At 49.0% G+C, this 14,953-nt stretch overlaps 1 protein-coding gene across 1 annotated transcript in view; it reads left to right on the top strand.

Annotated features, from left to right (window-relative positions):
• Positions 1–14,953, top strand: part of TDRD9 (tudor domain containing 9) — a 106,527-nt gene that overhangs the window by 30,863 nt on the left and 60,711 nt on the right. The window contains exons 8-12 of the mRNA XM_010851310.1: positions 6,257–6,360; positions 9,232–9,296; positions 12,043–12,097; positions 12,249–12,333; positions 13,649–13,706. Coding sequence (XP_010849612.1) covers positions 6,257–6,360; positions 9,232–9,296; positions 12,043–12,097; positions 12,249–12,333; positions 13,649–13,706 — 367 coding nt within the window. The remainder of the gene's footprint in view (positions 1–6,256; positions 6,361–9,231; positions 9,297–12,042; positions 12,098–12,248; positions 12,334–13,648; positions 13,707–14,953) is intronic.

Genomic DNA, 14,953 nt, shown 5'->3' with positions numbered 1-14,953 from the left:
GAGGAGGGGTCAGGCCTGGACCCAGGTGTGAGCCCCGGCGGGCTGCTGGGTCGTGCTCCTTTGGGAGGACCCCGGGCCCGGCTGTGTTTACATTTCCCGATCACTGTCAGTTACTCTTTGAGTGAATGGACACGCAAGGCATAGCTCTGGATTAATTTTTACGTGCTTCATGTAGCTTCTCCCCTAACCCTTGGACTCAGAGGACCCGTGTTAACATGGTCTTCTCACCGAGATGCCCGGTGCTGTCGTGGTCCCTCGCTGTGCAGTCTACGCGAGACCCTCCCGGGGGGGCAGCCTCTCCTCCGAGTGTCAGTCCCATCCCTTCCCACCTCCTCGGGGCCTCAGCGTATCCACGGCCCTGCTCCCCACCCCTTTCCCAGCGTCTTATCCACATTTAAAGAGCCCTGAGTCTCTCACCTGAGAAACCCCTGATTCGGTGCCCTGCTGCTCACAGCTTTCGCCAGACCCAACTCGGATTGCTTGCTTGGCACCACGCCTGATTCGCCTGCATCTCTAGCGACCGCCTAGCGAGGTCCGGGGCACTCGGGCCTGCATCGCCTGCCCCCCTCTGATTCTTGATGCTGCTGGCACCACATATCTGGAAATGGACCCTTTCCGTGGCCCGTGAAGCCCTCCTGGTTGTTCTGTTACTAACTTTGTGGTTCCCTCCAGGGTCTTTTGAAGAGTCTTTCTCATGCTTGATTTTCAGCTTGTTTTAATTGCCAAGACTGCTTACAACCCCGCCCCAGGAAGTTCACGAATGTAACCGTGCCCTGAGACGAGCAGTGGCCACCGTGCCCTGCACCTGGGCCAGAAGCAGAGTGGGTCCCACTCCCTGGGCCTGCCCGTGGGTTCCTTCTGGAGGACGCCCGCCGCCCGGGAGCACAGCTTAGTCCATTGAGGGGATTTGGGAGGAGGGTGTTTCTTGTTGTTCAGTCGCTCAGTATGCAACTCTTTGCAACCCAATGGACTGCAGTACACCAGGCTTCCCTGTCCTTCACTATCTCCCAGAGCTTGCTCAAACTCATGTCCATTGAGTCAGTGATGCCATCCAACCATCTCATCCTCTGTCGTCCCCTTCTCCTCCCACCTTCAATCTTTCCCAGCATCAGGGTCTTTTCCAGTGAGTCAGCTCTTGCATCAGGTTGCCAAACTATTGCAGTCTCACCATCAGTTCTTCTAGTGAATATTCAGGACTGATTTCCTTTAGGATGGACGGGTTGGATCTCCTTGCAGTCCAAGGGACTCTCAAGAGTCTTCTCCAACATCACAGTTCAAAAGCATCAATTCTTTGGCATTCAGTTTTCTTTATGGCCAAACTCTCACGTCTATACATGACTCCTGGAAAAACCGTAGCTTTCATTATACAGACCTTTGTCGGCAAAGTAATGTCTCTGCTTTTTAATACGCTGTGTAGGTTGGTCATAGCTTTTCTTCCAAGGATCAAGCGTCTTTTAATTTCATGGCTGCAGTCACCATCAGCAGTGATTCTGGAGCCCAGGAAAATAAAGACTGTCCCTGTTTCCACATCTATTTGCCATGAAGTGATGAGACCAGATGCCATGATCTTCATTTTTTGAATGTTGAGTTTTAAGCCAGCTTTTTCACTCTCCTCTTTCATCTTTGTCAAGAGGCTCTTTAGTTCCTCTTTGCTTTCTGCCGTAAGGGTGGTGTCATCTGCATATCTGAGGTTATTGATATTTCTCCCTGCGATCTTGATTCCAGCTTGTGCGTCTTCCAGCTCAGCGTTTGTCATGATGTACTCTGCAAAGAAGTTAAATAAGCAGGGTGACAATATACAGCCTTGACGTGCTCCCTTCCCAATTTGGAACCCATTCGTTGTTCCATGTCCAGTTCTGACTGTTGCTTCTTGACCTGCAGACAGGTTCCTCAGGAGGCAGGTCAGGTGGTATCATGTTCCCATCTCTTGAAGAATTTTCCACAATTTGTTGTGATTGACACAGTCAAAGGCTTTAGTGTAGTCGATGAAGCAGAATTAGATATTTTCCTGGAATTCTCCTGTTTTTTCTGTGATCCAGCAGATGTTGGCAGTTTGATCTCTGGTTCCTCTGCCTTTTCTAAATCCAGCTTGAACATTTGTAAGTTCTCAGTTCACGTATTGTTGAAGCCTCACTTGAAGAATTTTGAGCATTACTTTGCTAGCGTGTGAGATGAGTGCAATTGTGTGACAGTTTGAACATTCTTTGGCAATGCCTTTCTTTGGGATTGGAATGAAAACTGACCTTTTCCAGTCCTGTGTCCACTGCCGGGTTTTCCAAATTTGCTGGCATATTGAGTGCAGCACTTTTCACAGCATCAGCTTTTAGGATTTGAAGTGGCTCAGCTGGAATTCCATCCCCTCCACTACCTTTGTTCCTGGTGATACTTCCTAAGGCCCACTTGCCTTCACACTCCTGAACGTCTGGCTCTAGGAGAATGACCACACCATAGTGGTTATCTGGGTTGTGAAGATCTTTTTTGTTCAGTTCTTCTGTGTATTCTTGCCACCTCTTCTTAATGTCTTCTGCTTCTGTTAGGTCCATACCATTTCTGTCCTGTATTGTGCCCATCTTTGCATGAAATGTTCCCTTGATGTCTCTGATTTTCTTGAGGAGACTTCTAGTCTTTCCCATTCTATTGTTTTCCTCTGTTTCTTTGCATTGTCACTTAGGAAGGCTTTCTTATCTCTCCTTGCTATTCTTTGGAACTCTGCATTCAGATGGGTACATCTTTCCTTTTCTCCTTTGCCTTTGGCTTCTCTTCTTTTCTCAGGTGTTTGTAAGGCCTCCTCAGACAGCCATTGTGCCTTTTAGCATTTCTTTTTCTTGGGGATGGTTTTGATCAACGCCTCCTGTACAATATTACAAACCTTTTTCCATAATTCTTCAGGTAGTCTGTCTATCAGATCTGATCCCTTGAATCTATTTATCATGTACACTGTATAATCGTAAGGGATTTGATTTAGGTCATATCTGAATGGTCTAGTGGTTTTCCCTACTTTCTTCAATTTAAGTCTGAATTTGGCAATAAGGAGTCCATGATCTATGTAGATGACACCACCCTTATGGAAGAAAGTGAAGAAGAACTAAAGAGCCTCTTGATGAAAGTGAAAGAGGAGAGTGAAAAAGTTGGCTTAAAGCTCAACATTCAGAAAACTAAGATCATGGCATCTGGTCCCATCACTTCATGGCAAATAGATGGGGAAACAGTGTCAGACTTTATTTTTCTGGGCTCCAAAATCACTGTAAATGGTGATCACAGCCATGAAATTAAAAGACGCTTACTCCTTGGAAGGAAAGTTATGACCAACCTAGACAGCATATTCAAAAGCAGAGACATTACTTTGCCAAGAAAGGTCCGTCTAGTCAAGGCTATGGTTTTTCCAGTGGTCATGTATGGATGTGAGAGTTGGACTATAAAGAAAGCTGAGCGCTGAAGAATTGATGCTTTTGAACTGTTGTGTTCGAGAAGACTCTTGAGAGTCCCTTGGACTGCAAGGAGATCCAACCAGTCCATCCTAGAGGAGATTAGTCCTGGGTGTTCATTGGAAGGACTGATGTTGAAGCTGAAACTCCAATACTTTGGCCACCTGATGTGAAGAGCTGACTCATTTGAATAAGACCCTGATGCTGGAAAAGATTGAAGGCAGGAGGAGAAGGGGACAACAGAGGATGAGATGGTTGAATGGCATCACTGACTTGATGGACATGGGTTTGGGTGGACTCTGGCAGTTGGTGATGGACAGGGAGGCCTGGCGTGCTGTGGTTCATTGGGGTCGCAAAGAGTCGGACACAACTGAGCGACTGAACTGAACTGAACTGATCTGAGCCACAGTCAACTCCCAGTCTTGTTTTTGCTGACTGTATAGAGCTTCTCCATCTTCAGCTCAAAGAATATAATCAATGTGATTTCCGTATTGACCATGTGTAGAGTCATCTCTTGTGTTGTTGGAAGAAGGTGTTTGCTATGACCAGTGCGTTCTCGTGGCAAAACTCTCTTAGCCTTTGCCCTGCTTCATTTTGTAGCCCAAACTCAAACTTGCCTGTTATTCCAGTATCTCTTGACTTCCTTCTTTTCCATTGCAGTCCCCTATGATGAAAAGGACATTGTGTTTTTTTGGTGTTAGTTCTGGACGGCTTATAGCTCCTCATGGAATCGTTCAGCTTCTTCAGCATTACCGGTTGGGGCACAGACTTGGTTTACTGTGATACTGAATGGTTTGCCTTGGAAACGAACAGAGATCATTCTGTTGTTTTGGTCATTTTGGCAGGATGGCATGAAACAGGATAAAATTGGACCCTCCCCTGTCCATATTCTGCTCCCCCGTCCATCCATATTCCCCCACCTGCTCAGTCTCTCACTCACAGGAGCCCTGCTCTCCTCCTCAAGGAGCTGCCTAGGCCGGGGTGAGGCCGTCTCAGATGGAGGCAGACACTCAGGGTCCTGGACCTCAGCTGGGAACGGAGACAGGGGCGCTTCTGCCCCACTCTGCCGAGGGTCATGGTCCGGGAATGTGGTGGGGCTGGGGGCAGATGGAGTCGCCCCGGCTGCACCTGTGTGAGCATCCACGCTTGCCTCTGTGCTCCTGCCCGCTGCTTCCCACACTGTTGACTGTGGTGCGGTGGGTCCTGCCCTCTGCAGGGCGCCCTGCCTGCCTGCCTGCCTGCCCCGGGCTCGCCAGCAGCGGGAGGCCCGGGACTGTGTCTCTTTGGGTCTCCTTTGTGCACATGGAGGCTGAGGTTCGGCAGCTGGGCCAGTGCTGTGGCCGCTTGTGTCCTTGGCACCTGCGTCGCACGGGCTTGGAGAAGCCCGTTCACCGGGTGCCCCGGGCTTGGAGTCTGGAGCTCAGTGAGGCCTCGGCAGCCAGCACTGTGCTTTTCCCACAGCTTGTTTGTAGGAAAGCAGCTCTAGTTGGGTGTGGATGTTACTGTTGGAGGTTTGAAGAGTGTACCTTTTCTCCGTGTACCTTCTTTGTATGGCTGTAATGTGGTAAGTGGAGAAGGCAATGGTGCCCCACTCTAGTACTCTTGCCTGAAAAATCCCATGGACGGAGGAGCCTGGTGGGCTGCAGTCTGTGGGGTTGCTAAGAGTCGGACACGACTGAGCGACTTCACTTTCACTTTTCACTTTCATGCATTGGAGAAGGAAATGGCAACCCACTCCAGTGTTCTTGCCTAGAGAATCCCAGGGACAGAGGGGCCCAGTAGGAGGCTGTCTGTGGGGTCACGCAGAGTCGGACACGACTGAAGCGACTTAGCAGCAGCAGCAGTGTGGTAAGTACTGGTGGCTGGGTAAAGTAGAAGAGCGCTTAAGGTAAAGGTTAAACGTCAAGAATGTTTATTCAGAGTTAATTGACTAAACAAGATAATTTGTCATACTTACATTAGTAGAATTGTAATAATGAAACAGATTATTTAAGTAGTAACTGACTTAATTTACTCTAAAAATTGGAAAAAAGTTTGTATTTGTAGCTAACTTCTCCTGAAGTCTTTTTCTAATGTGTTCTGCACACAAACAAATGCTATGTCTTTTATACAGTACTTGATAAGTAAAATTGTTAAACAAAAAAGCCTTCTTATTCTTGGTGAGAAACTGCAGCATGGCTATGAAATAGATCTTAGGGAAACTGTGATGCGATGTCATGGTGGATACTCTGGGGAGATGCGTTCCCAGTGACGGCCTCTGCCACGTGAACGCTGTCAGCTCAGACCGGTGGTCCTGACCTCACCGGGGGTGGTGGGTGTGGCTGAACCCCAGTGTTCCGGAGAGGCCACCCGAAGGGCAGTTTTAAGGTGCCTGGGCTCCCTGGCTGTGCTAACCCAACTGAGAGCAGTCTGGTCACCCCCAGAGCCTTGGTGGCTGTGATACCGCGGCTGCTGTCGCCGGTGCAGACGAACTGCTGCCTTTCCCTGGCTCTGGTGGTCTTCCCGGGGAGCTCAGTCCTCGGCTCTTGAGGGCGGTTGACAGAGGGGACGGGAGGCTCCTCTTGGCTCTGCGGGCATTTGGAGCACCTTTTCCATGTCTTCAGAACAGATGTCCTGCCCGGCGATGGGCTTCGGCCTGTGTGCACCCTGGCTGCTCCACTGCTCCAGCGACGGGTCAGGGCGGTGCTGGTGGGGGCTCTGTGTCGGGCCTTATTGTTTAGCAGGCGCCCGGACCCTGGCTGCCAGCGATACCGTGTTCGTTTGGGGTATTTGTTACGAGTTCCCTTGGTGAGCCTGTCTGGTATTCCAGCTTCCCTTCTTCCTCTTTCTAGCTTTCTCCCCACCTCCTGGAGGAGCCAGTGATAACCAGGGCTGTCTATGAGGTTGCCATCTCCCTGATTCAGATGTTTGATGACTTGGACATGAAGGAGAGTGGGTAAGAGATCCTCCAGTGGGCAGTGAACTTCAGTGGGATCGGGAAGTCTTTGTTCATTATGAAGCATTTTAATGTTTTTATAATACTAACTGTAGATATATTTTCAGTGGTCACTCTATATATTTTAAAATTAAAGTTAGTATCTAACAAATGTTTTACTGGAAATTTCTATTTTAAAGTAGCTAAAAATCATACTAAGTACAGTTTTAGGGCTGACAGGTTTCAAGCTGGAAACTGTAGGCTGAAGACAGACACGCAGAGGTCGTGCCCCACACGCCCGAGGTGAAACTCGCAGGATGCCGTGGGAGAGGCTGTCGAATGCTTTCTTGGCCTTTGATTCCATTTATCCCAAAGCTCTATTCCTGATTCTAAGCAGTCGCCCATTGTCATCCAGACTCTTGTTCATTGACTGGCTCTTTGAAACCTAGAAGGTATTTTCCCTTATGGGCAGTTTTAGGTTACAGGTGTGGTTAGAGTCTTTCACGATATTGCACTGCATTAAAAACTTTCACCATTTACATATTGGAACGGCAAGCAGAATGTGGATCCCGCCTCCTCGTGGTGGCCAGCCCTCAGCCAGCCCTCGGCTTCTGGGAAGCCTGTTCTGTGTGGGCCCGAGGCACGCACAGTCCTTCTCTTTAGTTGGTGGTTGTGTGGTGTGAATGTGCAGTAAGCATCAAGGTGTCGTTTGTCCTGCCCTCTTGCCGTGGAGGGAGGCAGCCGTGTTCCGCGCCTTCAGAATAGATTTCCTGCCGACACTGCACTTGCATCTGTCTGGATCCTGACTCCTCCGCTGCTCCGGCAACAGGGCCAGGGGTGTGCCAGGACCACGTGTGCGCTGGGTCTTGAGCAGTGCTTGGCACCCAAGTTGGAAAGTACAGCTTATGTGCAAACGAGGACTACTTTAACTGTTTGTAAGCTCCCGCAGTTTTTTGTTATTTTTATATGATTAATGTGTTTACACTTACTCAAATACATGTCATTTTATGCATCATTCTTTCATCTTAGACTTTCTTAGATTGTTTCCATTCTTCCCAAAGCATGTCCTTCAGAAGTTTGAGTCTGCTGGTAAACCTCAGTTTTTATGTGGCTAAAAACGTGTCACTCTCATTTGAGAAACACAGTCTTGTTAAGTGTAAAATTTGGTTGCTATTTCTCTCCTTACTTGTACTTTTTCTAATTTTTTAGTTTAAATAACTTTATTGATATGTAATTTACATATATCAAATGCACCCATTTTTATTGTTCTCTCAGATATTTTATGATATTTTCCCATGATCTTCTGGCTTCTCTTATTCTGGTGAGAACCTTTTGATTCAGCCGTTCCTTGCAGGTAAATGTATCTTTGCCTGGTTAACCTCCAGTTGCGGTCCTGGTCTTTGATACCCTGTGGTGTGATTGCCATGAAGGGGTGTGGCTGCCTTTTCATGAAGCTTCGTGAGGCTCTGTGGACTCGGGGAGCCTGAGTGGCGCTGCCCACAGCCCTCCATCCAGTGGCGTCGCCTGCTCGATTATCTGTTTTCCTTTGATCAGCTTCAGTAGTTTGTGTCTTTTAGGACTGTGTCCATTTCATGTCCATTTCTAATCTGTTGGCTTTTGGTTGTTTGTGGTTCTCCTTTACAGTCCTTTTCATTTCTGTAAAGTCAGCAGTGATGTCTTCTCTTTCATTTCTTTTTTTTTTAATAGCAGCACCTTATTTTATTTTTTAACAGAAAGTAGCTTGATTAATTGTTCATCTTGGCTGTGGGGTCTTAGTGGCTGTGCTGAGGCTGTCTCTGGTTGCGGAGCGCGGGCTCCTCCTGTGAGTGCAGGCTTCTCTTGCTGTGGGGCACAGGCTCCAGGCACATGGGCTTCAGTAGCTGCCACACGTGGGCTCAGTCGTCGTGGCGCATGGGCTTAGCTACCCCGTGGCATGTGGAATCCTCCAACCCCAGAGGTCAAACCTATGTCCCCTTCACTGGCAGATGGATTCTTATCTACCTCACCACCAGGGAAGCCCCTCTTTCCTTTCCGATTATAGTAATTGGACTCTGTTTTTCTTTGGTCAAAGTAGGTAGATTTGTCAGTTTGTCTTCTCAAAGAGCTAGGTTTTTGTTTTTCTGTTGCTTTTCTTTCTCTATTTCATTAATTTCCACTCTAATCTTTTTTTTTTTTTTTTAATTCTTGGAAAAGCCAAGAAACAACAGTCCCCGCCATTCCTGGGAATAGTAGCCACAGAGAAGGAGGCGGGGTGAGGGGGTAGCCCAGTAGCTGCAGCTCTGTGGCCCTGCCCGTTCCTGTCATGCTCTCATTGCCAAGCTGAAGGTTCCCACTCTTGTTCTTGTAGGTCTCTCCAGCTGGGGTGTCAGCAGGGCAGGGAGCGGACTGTCTCGCTGCTGTGCCGGCCTGCATGCAGGAGGCCTGGCACCCGGGCGGGCCGCGGGGGTTTGTGGAGGAATCAGACTTCTGAGTTCACATGAAGTAGACGGGCGGATGGAGGCAGGAGGCCAGGGGATGGTTTGAGATCTTGGTCTATAAAAATGATAATTGTTTCAATTCCTTGTAAGTTTAAGTTTTGTTTGTAATAGTTTTTCTAAATCTCTTGTATTTTGAGGGTCTAGATTACAGTAACTAAACATCAAAGACTTTTGCTGATGATGAGTTTTAATGGAACAAAGTAGTCAGGAGGCTGGAGGCCTCTTGGTTCCCTGTGGGGCTTTGGGCTGTGTCTCCCGTCCTGGGGCCCCGTGTTGTCTTACATAAGGGACAGAACGTTGCGGGGGTGACCTGGAGGTAAAAGCCTCTCACGGTTAGAAGCCTGCACTACCAGGACCCTAAAAAACCACGGCTGCTTCACCTTGACTAACGTTTGTGCACCTCACCTGTTAACAGGGCCAAGACCCCGTCAGGCAGCCCGTTTCTGTCAGAGCGCAGCAGCGTGCTGGTGTTTCTGCCAGGTGAGTGCCGTCCTTCTATGATGTGGAATCGTGCTCAGGATGGAGGCTGGTTTGTGTCTAGCACATATGGTGAAATATGGTTATTTGTAGAGTGGGTTTACTGTGGGACACTGGGGATGGGAATGGATGGGGTTCTTAGTTTGACTTCTTACTATAACCCTTTGTGTTGCTAAAAACATTAATAATGAGTTTAATGTTATTTTTGAGGGCAGTCTGACCCCCTTTGGGAAAAAACCGGCTATGTTAAGTTTGCTATTTTTGAGGTAATTGTCATCCATCTGGGAGTTGGCGATGGACAGGGAGGCCTGGCGTGCTGCGATTCATGGGGTCGCAAAGAGTCAGACACGACTGAGCAACTGAACTGAACTGTATTTAAAGTTTATTAATAATAACGTCATTATTGTAATACCGTGAAAATAATCAAGGTAGTCCTCAAGTTCTTTTCTCTTCAGTATTTGAGAAAATAATCTGTTTAAGATACTTGACAATGTGCAGTTCAGTTCAGTCCCTCAGTTGCGTCTGACTCTTTGCAACCCCATGGACTACAGCACGCCAGACTTCCCTGTCCTTCACACCAACTCCCAGAGTTTGCTCAAACCCATGTCCGTCGAGTCGGTGATGCCGTCCAACCGCCTCATCCTCTGTCGTCCCCTTCTGCTGCCTTCAGTCCTTCCCAGCATCAGGGTCTTCTCTGATGAGTCAGCACTTTGCATCAGGTGGCCAAAGTATTGGAGCTCCAGCTTCAGCATCCATCCTTCCAATGAGTATTCAGGGTTGATAACCTTTAGGATTGACTGGTTTGATCTCCTTGGTGTCCAGGGGACCCTCAAGAGTCTTCTCCGACAGTTTTGAACTTCTCCACAGTTCACAAGCATCAATCCTTCAGCGCTCAGCTTTCTTTATGGTCCAACTCTCACATCCATACATGACTACTAGAAAAACCATAGCTTTGACTAGATGGACCTTTGTTGGCAAAGTAATGTCTCTGCTTTTTAATATGCTGTCTAGGTTTGTCATAGCTTTTCTTCCAAGGAGCAAGCATCTTTTATTAATTTGACAAGATTAATTTATGTTAAAATTGTACTTTTCAACATGATGGTTTTTTTAATGATTTTTTAATCAAGTGATATAGCTTGATGAAACCTTATGACAATTCATGTATTTTTTTTGTTGTTGGAAAGTAATATATAGAACATGTGGGTATTTGTCCTAGTTTTGGTGGAGAACAAAAAGCATGAATAAAGGTAACTTATTTTACTCTGGAATACAGCATGTGGGTTGAAAGCTCTGATCACGTTTTGCTTAAGTTGGTATGGATTAGTTTTGTATTTACTGATTAGTTTTGTATCCAGAAGACAGCCATCGGCTGGCAGTGGAGTGGAGCTGCATTTGCCCATATAAATACTTGTTAGAGGGTTCTGTGTGCGTAACGTTGTGGGAAGAAAGGGCCGGAGTGGAGCCAGGGCCGCGAGCCTAGAACACCCGACTCGAGGTGCGTGCTTCCTCGCCGCTGAACGTCACCGGAGCAAGCTGTCTGCGAGTGACACCTCACTGCTGAGTCTGTTGTCTTTCTGTTACATGTTTATGTGAGTTCATGTCTGACAGTATGCTCACTTCATTGATTGATCTTTTGGGAATGGTTCTGTGTTAGAGTTTTTAGGGCTGCTGTAATGAAGGCTTAGAATGGCAGACATTTATTCTCTGGCTGTTATGGAGACTGGAAGTAAAAATCAAAGTGTCTCAGGGCCCTGCTCCCCCTGAGGCTCCGGCTGGACTCCTCCCCGGCCTCTCCCTGCTCTTCCTGGCAGGCAGTCTTTGGCCCGCCCTTGGCTCGAGGCTCTGATACTTCTCCTCCTGCCTTGACCGTTACACGGTGTTTTCTGCGTGTGTGTCTTCTTACAAGGACAACAGTCCTATTGAAATAAAGGCCCAGTCTTCTCCAGGGTGACCTCCTCTTAACTAATTAGATCTGCAGTGATGCTTTATTTGCAAATAAAGTCACATTCTGAGGCACTGGGGTTGGGGCTTCCACATCTTTTGGGGACACACAGTTCAACCCATAGAGGTTCAAATATTGATAACTCAGGATGTGGCAAAATCACATGCAAACTTTATATATATCAATGAGCATTTCTGAACCTAATAAAAAAGATGTAGCACATCTTTGTGACCAATACTTTTTAAATATTAGTTTTTGATTGTAAGATTTTTGCATAATTAACATAAGGCATTTGGAAAACCAGTGGAGGGGCAGGAAATGTGAAGCTACTCATAGGGCCAGCACTCACAGGCGCCGCTGTTGGGGAAAGGAAAGCATCGGAAGAATACGCTTCTTCTCAGTTTTGAGTACTGGTAGAGCCGACTCATTGGAAAAGACCCTGATGCTGAGAAAGATTGAGAGCAGGAGGAGAAGAGGGCGGCAGAGGATGAGACGGTTGGCTGGCATCACCAACTCAATGGACATGAGTTTGAGCAAGCTCCAGGAGATGGTGAAGGACAGGGGAGCCTGGTGTGCTGCAGCTCACGGGGTTGCAAAGAGTTGGACACGACTTCGTGACTGAACGACGGCAAAAACAGTGTTGCCTACTTGTCACTTGTAATACTGATGTATTTAGGTGAAGAGGATAAAAAAGTCAACTAAAATGAATTGGTAGTACCATCTTTGAAAAAGATGTCGTCTTAAAGGTTGTTTTTTAGAAATGAATACAAATCTCTTTTTTTCTCCTCCACTATCTTTCTTCCCTAGGTCTGGGTGAAATAAACTATATGCACGAACTTCTCACAAACATGGTTCATAAAAGGTGTGTTTAAAATGATAACCTGTAGAGTTTTACTTGTAAAGCATTGTGTTGTTTCTGCCCTCAATCGTTTTAATTATCTTAGTGAGTAGTTACTCATTTTTGTATATATTTTCCATTTGTGGATGTTTTCTTTCTTTTACTTGTTTTCTAGGTTGCAGGTCTATCCACTCCATTCAAGTGTGACTTTGGAGGAACAGAACAACGTGTTTTTAAGTCCAGTGCCCGGGTACAGAAAGGTGGGATGGCTGGGGTACCCGTTCTGCACTCTGAGTACCTTCTCCTTAGAGACCCTGCTGATGAGAGCGTGGTGGCCCAACGGGTGGCGGGCTCTGTAGCTGGTGGTTAGTCGCCCACACGCGTGCGTGCTGATGAGCCAGGTGTATGATTTCATTTTGCCTTTGTTTTGTAAGTCAGTTTGCTAAGGTTTGTTATTTCCACAGCCTCAGGGCGTTGTTTCTCGTGGGCTCGGGGCCTCTGTCCCTGGCACTGCCCTGGAGATTGTGGTCAGAGCCCACACTCTTGATCCTGCTTAAGAGCATTTCTTTAATCCTTTATGGTGGGTGATGGGATTATCTTATCACAGTCCTTCAAGTGTGGCTTCAGATCATCAGGGGCCCCGAACGTGCAGCCCAGCCCCTTTGATTCCAGGAGAGGGTCTGAGTCTCTGGGGCAGCCTAGGCCTTGCCAGCAACTCAGGGCTCTTAGGCGCTGCGGCCCTCCCAGGGCCTCTGCCTTGAGTCTGTTGTGCTCTGCGCCCCCGGATGATTCCAAGGCCCCTGAAGCTGCCGAGTCTGGGGTCAGGAGAGCTGTCTTCGCCCCGCTGCTTGCCCACTGCATTTGTGCGCCTGCTGTGCGAAGGAGCCTGGGTTTCTGGTGAGGACTCTGCCAGACTCCTGAGAGCGAGTCCACCAGGAAAAGCTGTGCCTTTACATAGAGGTGAAGGGTTAAGAGCGCGTGTGTGGAACTGGACCGATGACGCGAGGCTCTGTCCCTTGCAGGTGTGTGCCTTTGGGCACCTCGCTTCTCCCAGGCTTAATTTTACTGTTTGAAAGTAGAGGCAATAAAACCACCTTGCAGAGCTGTTAGGAAGGTTACTTATGATAATATCTGTCTGTCCTTGAATTGTGGTGCTGCCGGCCCGACACAGGTAGGTGTTCAGTGCCCAGACGCCAGTGCTGCAGGGCATGCTGCTGTTTACTGAGGGCTCAGTTCAGGCCGGGAGCAGTTGTGAGCATTCTGTATTTATTAATTCAAATAATCAGGTGGGTATTGCTGTAATCTCCATTTTATAGATGAGAAGAATGAGGTGAGTGGTCCAGGGTCCCACACTGGTGTGGAGCAGAGCCCCCTGCACTGACTCCTCCTCCTCGCCTCACCCCCGAGACCCTTGACCGATTGTGGACTTTTGTGTAAAATAGAAAAATGGCTAAATTTAAAATTTGAGACCAGTGTTTTTGCCTTTCAGTGATTCTGAGTTGCTTTATTTTCGCTTTGCTGATGCCTTCCCATACGTGTGAGCGAGTCAGATTGCTCTTTTTGTTTGTTTGCCAGATCATTCTGTCCACCAATATCGCAGAGAGTTCTGTCACGGTTCCAGACGTCAAGTACGGTGAGGTCCCCGTCTCCCCCAGCGTGGCCGGGCAGTCGTGGCCTGTGTGTCCTCGGGAGGCCCCTCCCCGTACTGTCCCCTCCCTGTTCTGGAGGTGCAGGCTCCATGCTGTCCTCTGAGCACATGCATCCTTCCACATGGGCAGCCTCTGGGCACGGTTATTTATACAGGAAGTGATCCGGGGCGTGCCAGGGGCTTGTGGGCAGTAGAGCGTTGGGGCTGCCCCGCCGGACATCGTGACTGGAGGGAGGACCCCAAGTCCTCCCCATTGCTGAGGGTGGTTGAGAAGGACCCCGAGTCAGTACAGGGGTGAGGGCACTCAGGCTGGGTGCCCACGTGTGTGTCCTTGATGACTCTGTGAGGCTGTGGGTTCATGTTTGGGAGCCAGAGGGACTTCCTGGCGGTCCAGTGGTTCAGATCGTGCTCCCAGTGCAGGGGGGCCTGGGGTGCGTCCCTGGTCGGGGAACCAGATCCTGCACGCGGAGCATCACAGCCAAGAAAAAGTTTGGGAGCCTGACATGTGCCAGACAGTGTTCTCGATGGGAGGCCTGCAGGATGGACCAGACATGTTGTCTGGTGAGAGACGTTGGTAGGTAAAAAAGTGTGTGGTTCCAGGTCGAGGTGGATGTTACATAGGACAATCATCCAGAGAAAGGGGTTACCGTTAATTGGGAAGAATGACCTTTTGGTTGGGGCCGCGGGGGCCCCCTCTGTGAAGAGGTGACAGCTGAGGGGGGCTTAACTTGGGGGTGCCCGAGTGTGGAGGAGCCGCAGGGTGCCGGCGTGGGGCCAGGCCAGCAGGCCATCCCGGGGCAGGGAGACAGTGCCAACCACGGGGTGACTCTGTTCTCCTGACACGGGGGCGGGCGGGCACTGACAGACGGGCGATGAGATGAGTAACCACGTGCCGCCCGGTGGGCTGTGGGTGTCCGGAGGGTGAGGAGCGGGCAGAGGGGCTGGGGGCCTGTGCTCCTCAGATGGACACACCATGGGTCCGTGTGTGGGGATTAAGGGCTGCTGGGGAGGGTTGCAAGACAGCAGTGGGGGGACCTCCAGTTCCAGAGAAGAGGCTGGAGATGGAGCCTGAGGGGATGTCGGGTGGGGGCACGGAAGGCGAGTTGGGTGGAGGATGGGCACAGGACGGGGTCCTGGATGCCACCTGCCCCGTGTCTGGGAGTGGAGGTCCCCGCGGGTGATGGTGGGGGGAGTGTCCGGGGCCTGGTGGAGCCATCAGGACGGGCTGGGGG

The sequence above is a fragment of the Bison bison genome, unplaced genomic scaffold (assembly GCF_000754665.1).
Source record: "Bison bison bison isolate TAMUID 2011002044 unplaced genomic scaffold, Bison_UMD1.0 scf7180017864302, whole genome shotgun sequence".
Lineage (NCBI taxonomy): Eukaryota > Metazoa > Chordata > Mammalia > Artiodactyla > Bovidae > Bison > Bison bison.
This window is presented reverse-complemented; position numbering and strand designations above follow the sequence as displayed.